The sequence below is a fragment of the Poecilia reticulata genome, linkage group LG6 (genome assembly GCF_000633615.1).
Source record: "Poecilia reticulata strain Guanapo linkage group LG6, Guppy_female_1.0+MT, whole genome shotgun sequence".
NCBI lineage: Eukaryota > Metazoa > Chordata > Actinopteri > Cyprinodontiformes > Poeciliidae > Poecilia > Poecilia reticulata.
Genome location: NC_024336.1, coordinates 30,985,729 through 30,994,614, shown reverse-complemented (window position 1 = coordinate 30,994,614; position 8,886 = coordinate 30,985,729). Strand labels below are relative to the sequence as shown.

The following is an 8,886-nucleotide window of genomic DNA, read 5'->3' as shown; positions in this document are numbered from 1 at the left end:
AGCCAATCAGAGGACCTGCTGCTCTCAGCCAATCAGAGGACCTGCTGCTCTCAGACTCTAAACCTTCAGATCCACATGCTGCTCTAGTTAAACACGATCAGTTCAGAAACGATATGAAATGAGAAACAGTTATTTATTAACTGATTAAGTCTGTTTTAGATTGTTGTTAAAAACTAATCAGTCACGGCTGATCAGTGAACCCAGTGATGTTTTACAGCTGACAGCCGCTCCTCTCTAGCAGGTGCTGCGTTCCCCCGCTAAACCTTTTAGGGGTAGCGGCACCTGCCGGCCCCCTTTACTTTCACCCCTGTATATATTAGACTAATAAAAAGTACCTCATATTATGCTGAATTAACGGTATTGCAGGTAGGTGGCGCTCTGAGCCGTTTGTCCGTCCCTCTCTCTTTCCGGTAGTACATCCGGGTCCTGATGTTTACAGTAGGAGCAGCTTAGCAGCCGCGGACTTTGTTTGTTTCTTTGCTTGTTTGAGTGGCTCAGAAAGTCACGTGGTTCAGCTAAACATGTTCAGCTGCTGCTGGTCTCTGCGCATGACAACTGGAGGCTCTAATGTCTAACTCTGGTGTTACGCAGACTCACTGAAGCTAACCAAGCTAAGCTAACCAGACTGACGAAGCTAAGCTGCTGACGTCAGGTCGGTATGTTTTGATCAGCAACCTTCAGAAATCTGGAGACATATCAGAAGCTGTTTTAGGATCTTTTTTCCAGCCTCCATTTACTGTAATACAGGAAAAACCTCCAGGCCAAACCGGGAACAGAATAATTCCCATTTTTCTCCAGATGTTTCACGTTAGTTGCCCACAGACCCGTTTTCTCCTCCGGCTGCAGAAGATTCAGATCTGAAGGTCCAGTAACGCAGAAACCATGAAGAAGAAACCGCGGCGTCTCCAGGTCTCATCGCCTCAGACAGCAGCCGACGGACGTGAGGACAGGAAGACAGGAGACAGAGAGACTCTGCTGGACTCCGTCCCCTCAACCACTGACGGCTCGTCTCCTGGAAGGACGGCGATGGACACAAACTCATCCTTCAGCGTGATAAAAGATGACGAAGAGAAAGATCCAGAGAGCAGGTCCAGATGTTCCGGTGAGTCCAACCTGACCTCTGACCTCAGCTCCAGTCCGACAGGAAACAACCCGCGTCTGATGTCCAGTTTTGTGTCCAGCAGGAAGGACGTCCAGCGCCGTCTGTCGTCTCTGCCATGGAAGGTTCTCCCCGCGCAGTCTGAGGCACGCATTCAGCCGGTGGCCTCCGGGGCCGCTGCGGGCCCTGGACCCGGCCGCCCCGTCGCCCCTCCCGTTTCATTTGGACTTCCAGCGTCTGGTCGGGGTCCAGTTGGACCGGGATCCGCGGCTCTCAGACTTCATCTGCAAAAGGTGCCACACCAAGTTCTACAAGTGCCACAGCGTCCTGCGGCGGTTCCTGCAGAGGGTCAACCTGCCGGCGCTCGGAACCGGGAACCGGTGAGGCGGCTAGCGGGTCTCTAGAGGTCCGACTCACAGAGAGAAGGTCCGAACCTGAAGCGGGTTTGTTTGTTTCCAGGAGGAACCTGAAGGGTCCGAATGCGCCAGCAAACGACTTGCCAGGAAGTAAAGAGACCCTCAGAGGTTCTGGTTCTGGTCCAGCTGCTGCCTGGTGTCGTCACCGTTCTCTCTCTTCCTCCAGAACCGCCGTGCTTCGCCGCCGACCCAAAGTGCCTCCGCAGCCTGGTGGGCTGGACGCACCGCCACGGCGAGGCCTGCACTTCCTGCCCCGACCTGAAGGAGGTGCTGGAGGGGCGGTGCGCGGGCTCCCTGAGGGCCGTGTGGGGCTGCGCCGACGGCCACCGTTACATCATGGACTCTCAGAGTTACCTGGGAGACCAGGTGAGCTACTGGGGCGGAGCCTCGTGGAGGCGGAGCAACGAGGAGGATGGAGGCGAGAAGGTTCTGGATGGACGGATGGACCCAGGAACCCAAAAGAACCAGGACAACTGGGCCGAAGGTGAGAACCTCATCTGAACTGCAGGAGGTCGGGCTGAGCGGTTCTGACCCGCTGGGCTCACTGGGAACTGAGTCCGGTCCGGTTGGTTCTTCCAGGCTTTCCTGAGGAGGCGACATTGCCGGCACCGGGCCCGCTCCAGGACCGGACCGCTGACAGCGACCTGTCGGACAGGTGAGTCTCTTTGGTCCTGTCCAGATCTACCGGACCGAACCTTTTGGACCGGTCAAACTGATGTGGTTCTGTGGTTTTAGGGCAATCTCTGAGGATGAGCTCCACGAGAACCGGGCCCGGTCCGATGAGGAGATGTTTGACCCGGCCCAGAACCAGAGGCATGCTGGCGCTGACCGCCCTGCAGAACTTTTCCCAATTCATAAAAACATGTTTTAGAAACTGGACCCGAGTTCTGGACTCCTGGTGCTGGTCCACAATAGAACTAAGGTTCTGACCCGATGTTCTGACTGCCCTCTCCTCCTCCAGGACCTCTAGGCTCAGCAGAACCCGGAGGAGGCAGAACCCAAAAACCTCGGAGGAACCCAGAGTCCGAAAGAAACCCGGACCCAAACCGGGCTGGAAGAACCAGTTCCGGCCCAAAGGGTGCATAGAGGTTCCAGAAACCATCATTGGTTCTGACCGGTTTGGTTCTGACCCATTTGGTTCTGCTGTTTTTAAGGGAGGAGCTTCCCAACATCTACAAGTGTCCGTACCAGGGCTGCACCGCCGTCTACCGAGCGCCTGACGGGTTAAAGGTCAGAACCGTTCTGGTCCAGAGCCTCAGTTTGTTTGGACCTGGTTCTTAGTCTGGTTCCGACCCGCTGCTCGTTCCCCTCAGAAACACATCAAGGAGCATCATGAGGACATGAGGCAGCGGCCGTGCCCCCATCCCGGCTGCAGCAAGGTGTTCATGATCGACCGCTACCTGCAGCGGCACATCAAGCTCATCCACACAGGTGAGCCACAGCCGTCTTCTGGAGTGCAGACTGGTCGTCATGGCGATAGCTCTGTGCGTCAGTCGTCATGGCGACGGCTCCATCTGCTGATTGAAACGTTTCTTCCAGAGGAGAGGAACTACATCTGTGATCAGTGCGGTCAGACCTTCAAGCAGCGGAAACACCTGTCGGTTCATCAGATGAGACATTCAGGAGCCAAACCGCTGCAGTAAGTCCTGGTGGTGGCGCTATAACTCACCTCAGGAACAGAATATCTGGACTTAACCTGTCGCATCACCCATCCTGTTTTAGGGGCCATAGAAATATGGCACATAGATTCATGATGAGCTATTGTTAAAGTCTGACATTTTAAAATTATAACAATGTAAACTAGTTAAATTATGACATTTCTAAAACAATCAGAAGGAAATAAGGAGGTAATCAACATCGTTTAATTTATTGGCATTCGGATCAATCGATTTTCCTGCTGCTGATAAAACTGATTCAAAGCTACAGTTTAATTTCCTGTCATTTTAATTGGACTTAATAAAATAACAGGATAAAATAATAAACAGGAACAATTCAATTGATGTCAGCTGCTCAACACTGCATTACCTTAATCAGACAGATGGTGGCGCTCCTTTAGTCTCCCCACCACCAGTCTCCATGTCTGACCCAGTACCAACCAGAACCAGAACCTGACCCAATCCCTGTCCTGCAGGTGCGAGGTGTGCGGCTTCCAGTGCCGCCAGCGGGCGTCCCTCAAGTATCACATGACCAAGCACAAAGCCGAGTCCGACCTGGCCTTCGAGTGCCGGACCTGCCGCAAGCGCTTCGAGAAGCCGCACAACCTCAACGTACACATGTCCATGGTCCACCCGCCGGTTCTGGCCGAGGCCCGGCAGGCCGGCCCGGTTCACCTGCAGACTATTGATCTCACCGGAGAGCTGGTTTTGCAGGACCAGGACAGATGACGGCCGGTCCGGAGTCCGGAGGAGCCGGTACCGTCCGGGTCCGCTCCGGAGAAGCCTGCAGCTGGACGCAGTTTTTCACAAGGTTCTTCAGACAGGCTACAACAGAACCAGGCAGCAGAACCCAGCCGGGTTCAGCTGAATCTCAGTGTAAAAGCAGCAGATCGCTATTTAATCCCACCGATTACGATGGGATTAACAGAGAAGCGACTTTCTGGATTATGGCTCCAACGTTTACAGCTGCAGCCCTTGTTACCATTTCATAACGCTTTATTTTGAAGGGCTCTTTTTTTCAGCTCTGTCCAACATTTCTGTGGAGCAAAAGTTAAACCAGATTTCTAAATCCTGACGGTTTTCTATTTATTTGTTACACTCCATGACTGATGAAGTCGTTTGTTCAGATTTCTCTGGATTATTTGGGTTTTAAAGCCCAGAACTCAGTTTGATCAGATATTAATATTCAGATGAACAGGTGGTGGAGTTCCTGTTTCAGCCACCAGAGGGCGCTGGAGTTCAGCAATGTGAAGCTACAGCAGCACTTAAGTCTTTGGTTCTGGAACCGCTCGTATTATTCCAGAACCAAGTTTCTAACAATTGGGCTGCTGGTCAGACAATGAAATATTTAAAAGCTTTGCAGCTGATGCACCAGGTGGCGCTGTTCTTCCTGTCAGAGGCAGGAAGGAGAAGAAGAACTTATTTTATTTTCTTTAGGATTCAAGTTTCTGCAGAAAAACCTGAAAATAGTAAGTTTTTATGAAAGTATCAGGTCAGCTGGTTCTGGTTCCGGTCTGCTAGAGGAAGCCCACCGCAGGATGGTCCAGGTGAACTGAAAGAGTCGCAGCCAGTTCTGGGTCCAGGTCCACACAGCGAGTCTCCAACTGGACCAGAACCGAGACAGCAAGAGGAAAAGGAGGTCAGTGGGGCGGGCGGCAGGTGAACCGGGCCGGGCCGGGCCGGGTCAGGGGGTTACCTGTCTCCACTGGCTGCAGCTCAGGGCGGCTGCCGGCGCCTGCCGGATCAAACTCAGGACAAACTGCTTGGTGCAGTCCAGAACCCGGGTCGGTTCCACCTGCAGAACCGGATCAGTTAGAATTGGTTCTGATGGTTCTGTGTCTGGACAGAACCTCGTTCACCTGGCGCGCCGAGGCGGGCGCCTCTCCGTCCAGGAAGAGCCGCAGCGCCTCCAGGTACCACAGGGTGGCGCTGTGGAGGAACCCGGGGCAGCGCAGCGCCCTCTGGTGGACGGCGGCGCTTTGCTGCTGCAGCAAACTGAACATGCAGGAGAAAAACAGAACAGAAGGAGATGAAGAGTCCGGTTCGGTACCCAGCAGAACCGAACCGCAGCAGGAAGCTGGTCGGGTTACCTGCAGAGCGCCCAGGGCATCAACCGGCTGCAATCATCAGAGACCGTCAGGGTGACCGGGTCCGGTTCCAGGTCCGGTTCTGGAGAACAGCAATAGCACAGATCTTTAGGCTACAGAACATCCAGAACCGGAGATCCGGAGCAGCCGGGGTAAACGGTACCGTTGGACTTGAAGAGCAGCAGCCAATCAGCTGAGTTCACCAGAACCGCCAGAAGTTCTGAGCAAAACCATATGGACCTTCCAGAACTTTTCTCCTGCAGAGAGAAACCAACAAGCCAGAATGATTCAGTAGAGCAGAACGTTGGTTCTGTTGGACCGGACCCACCTGAGGATCCAGAAGTTCTGACAGGAAGTCCGTCACAAAAAGAAAGAGCAGAGAAACCAGAACCTGGAGGGGAAACAGAACCTTCAGAACCGACCCAATTACAACAAACTGAGCAGAACCTGGAAGGGAAAGCAGAACCAACCCGATCAGAACCTGGTTCGACTCTCACCTGCTGGTTCTCAGCCTCTCTCAGTCCGTCCAGAACCTCTCTGAAGTTCTGCTGGTGTTCCGCCCTGCCTCTGAAGGCGCCATGCAGGCTGGCGGCTTGGACCAGAACCGGACCTGGAGGGATCTGGACCAGAACCGGACCTGCTCGCAGACTGCAAAAGACAACAGAACACTGCTGAGCCCGGTCCGTTTAGACCAGTGTTTCTCAAACTGTGGACCGCGGGCGCCCCTAGTGGTCAACCAGGTACTGCATGTAAACGCCCGTTAATTTGCGTGGCGTCGGCTGAAAGTGCGACGCTGCAGCTAACATACCGACGACTGCAGTGAAAATCCATAATGGACAAGTAGCTTAAGACCAGCTGACCCAAAAGAAAAGCTTTAGATACTTTGGGAAGAACCGAGTCACACGTGTCGTTCCTGAGCGATTCGATTCTTTTGAACGGTTCTATTCCGTGAAATGTAGGACTCAAGTCTGTTGGTGAGAACTGTTCTTTATTTTTATGACCTTGTTATTATTACATTATTTTTATTTAATTAAAATAGTTAACATTAATTAAAAACAATGGGTAAATAAGTTAAATTATGTTTAATGGTGCAGAAGAGGATTTTTGTTTCTGCCAAAGTAAATCAAGTCTATTTTTCTTTAATTCTGCTCCTAAATTACAAAAAGGCCTAAATGTTATGCACACAGCACTTGGTAGTATAGAACTTTTTTTACTTTCCATGTGTTTGACAAAAATCGAAAGCTTAGAAACGTTTCACAATAAAAATAACTCAAAACGTCCCGAGGAGAATTATTCATGACAATAAGCGAGTTACTGTCCTGAACATGGTTCTGGTATCTGTGGTCTCGGCAGGTCGGGGAGAACCGGGTTCTGGGTTGTGTTGGGTTCTACCTGCAGGCCCAGAGCCGGCAGGCTGAGAGGAGCTGCAGCTGCTCTGGAAAAGGTTCTGCATCCTGGAGGCGGGTCCAGAGTGAAACCAGAACCGGAGAAAGCTGCTGCCACCAACGCTAGAGAGAGAAAAAGACATTCATTTTTAATAATTCATTTATTTTTCAATAAATAAGTGACTTAGTATCACAGCCTGTGTCACAGAATAAATCACATCCGTCCAAAAACTTCCACCAAACTACAAATTACTAACCCATAAACTCCAGATGTGACAAAATGACTGCGAGTCAGAGTGATCTGTAAAAGTTTCATTCAACAGCCTGGACTTCACCATGTTAACAAATAAAGAAACCACATCAATATTCAGCTCTTCGTCTTTCCTCTTATGTACAGACGTGTAAATTTAAAACCACAAACTGACACGTTTAGTCAAAGCTTCCCCACATCTGCTGAAGATTGTTTAAAAAGCACAAAGTGCTGAAAGACAATGAAACCGTTTCTCTCTGTTCACAGGATGGATTAATAACAGAAACAAAGGAGTCATCAGCTACAACACCTGAAGGATTCTCCACTGTAAATCTGCATGTTTTATACAACCATTTCCATTCAGGCTTCATTTCAGGTGTTGGGGAGACATGAGATCTCCATACTGTGTCACTGCGTCCAGTCAGTTTTTACAATCAGTCTGTAGATCATTTTCTCCTTCTAGGGAGATTCATTTACCGTCCATCGAATCCAGTGAAGGACCAGAGCAGTTCTTGATCCCAGGAAACAGTCTGATGGATGGAAACGGGTCCAGGTGATTCGGTCAAAAGGAGCATTGATGTTCGCTCAACTTGTGTTTCCAGTAGCTCAAAAACTGACCAACATCTGGAACAGATTTTATCCCCAAACAAGCAGCGAGTTCCACAGGATCATCCAGTTGAGGTCCAGCCATCTCTACCACCCTCTCAAGGCAAAACACGTTTGCAGCGTGGAGCAGTCTGGACCAGGTTGTTGTTCCCCAAACAGGACAATCCAACAAACTCCCGAACAGAACCGGTTCCTGGAGCAGCCAGGACAGAGACTCAGCCTGCTGCTGCCTCTCCTTCCTCAGTCCACACAGAGAAAACACTCTTATAAAAACCTGGAAGAAGAGAAGAGCTCAGTTTGCTGGAGTCCATCAGAAAGAGAGGCAAATCCAGACCCATGCCACCAAATCTCTGAAGAATGCAGCACCATATTCTTCTCCACACCAGGTCTGAGTCTCTGAATGAACTGAAAACGAAAAGCAGCACCTCTGCTGGCCAGATGGCTCTAAATACTTGAGCCCACCTTTTCTCCACACTAGGCCTCCAGGCAGACCGAGTTGATCCCCCAGCCGACATCCAACAGTTAGAGCCTCACTCTTCCTCCAGTTTATTTTAGCAGAAGAAATGCAGCCAAAGAGAAACAGTGTTGACTAAAACATCAATATCTTCCTGCTTGTTTACGAAAACTATCAGATCATCAGCATAAGCTGACAACTTTAAAGAGACATCACACCCAGGAATAGAAACACCACACAAATCTCTCCTCAGCTTATGAAGGTTCAAATGCCAAGGAATAAAGCATCCCTGACAAAGAACCGCCTTGCCTCACTCCTCTTAAAACATTGAATGGAGCGCTTAAGCCTCCATTTATTATATCTACACTCGCAATGTCACAATACAAAACCTGGATCATAGCTATGAAGCCAGGGCTGAAACCAAAAGCAGTCAAAGTTTGACACAAATGTTGGTGTTCAACCCGGTCAAAAGCTTTTTCTTGATCTATGAAATCAGACCAATATCTGTGCCCAATGAGCTGGAGATTTCCAAAACATCTCTGATTAAAGTGACGTTATCACTTATCAGCCTGCCAGGCACACAGTACGTCTGGTCCCCGTGAATGACTGAMGACATCACTTCTCTAAGTCTGGTRGCCAGGACTTTGGAAAAGATCTTGTAATCCGTGCAGAGCAAAGAGACTGGTCGCCAGTTCCTTAGATCYTGTARGTCTCCTTTCTTTGGAAGCAGRGTAACGACTGCCCGTCTGCAGCTCAGAGGCAGCCAACCTCTCTGCAGGCTATCTGTGATCACCTCCAACAAGTCYTCKCCAATCACAGACCAGAAGGACTTGTAGAAATCAACAGGAAGAYCGTCCATGCCAGGGGATCTACCACTCTTTAGGCTCATCAAGGCAGTATGCAGTTCCTGCAGCGTGAGTTGAGCCTCCAGCTT

At 50.5% G+C, this 8,886-nt stretch overlaps 2 protein-coding genes across 4 annotated transcripts in view; one reads left to right on the top strand and one right to left on the bottom strand.

The window, feature by feature from the left end:
* The first annotated feature begins 727 nt into the window (after positions 1 to 727).
* znf276 (zinc finger protein 276) lies at positions 728 to 4,245 on the top strand. Of its 3 annotated transcripts, none has more exons than XM_008412723.1 (11): positions 728 to 1,102; positions 1,185 to 1,479; positions 1,559 to 1,605; positions 1,682 to 1,999; positions 2,095 to 2,170; positions 2,251 to 2,328; positions 2,477 to 2,593; positions 2,670 to 2,745; positions 2,829 to 2,946; positions 3,055 to 3,154; positions 3,647 to 4,245. In XM_008412723.1, the coding sequence occupies exons 1-11, from the start codon at positions 883 to 885 to the stop codon at positions 3,897 to 3,899; spliced, it is 1,698 nt and encodes a 565-aa protein (XP_008410945.1). In that variant the 5' UTR covers positions 728 to 882; the 3' UTR covers positions 3,900 to 4,245. The 3 variants fall into 3 exon arrangements, with proteins under 3 accessions (XP_008410945.1, XP_008410944.1, XP_017160843.1); XM_008412722.1 differs by having other exon boundaries at positions 1,182 to 1,479; XM_017305354.1 differs by lacking the exon at positions 2,251 to 2,328 and having other exon boundaries at positions 1,182 to 1,479.
* A 332-nt stretch (positions 4,246 to 4,577) lies between these two features.
* The window catches only part of fanca (FA complementation group A), a 33,217-nt gene continuing 28,908 nt past the window's right edge, over positions 4,578 to 8,886 (bottom strand). The window contains exons 27-34 of the mRNA XM_017305181.1: positions 6,650 to 6,765; positions 5,755 to 5,905; positions 5,586 to 5,648; positions 5,421 to 5,514; positions 5,261 to 5,339; positions 5,030 to 5,165; positions 4,867 to 4,965; positions 4,578 to 4,774 (exon numbers count right to left, since the gene is read on the bottom strand). Coding sequence (XP_017160670.1) covers positions 4,688 to 4,774; positions 4,867 to 4,965; positions 5,030 to 5,165; positions 5,261 to 5,339; positions 5,421 to 5,514; positions 5,586 to 5,648; positions 5,755 to 5,905; positions 6,650 to 6,765 — 825 coding nt within the window. The 3' untranslated portion in view covers positions 4,578 to 4,687. The remainder of the gene's footprint in view (positions 4,775 to 4,866; positions 4,966 to 5,029; positions 5,166 to 5,260; positions 5,340 to 5,420; positions 5,515 to 5,585; positions 5,649 to 5,754; positions 5,906 to 6,649; positions 6,766 to 8,886) is intronic.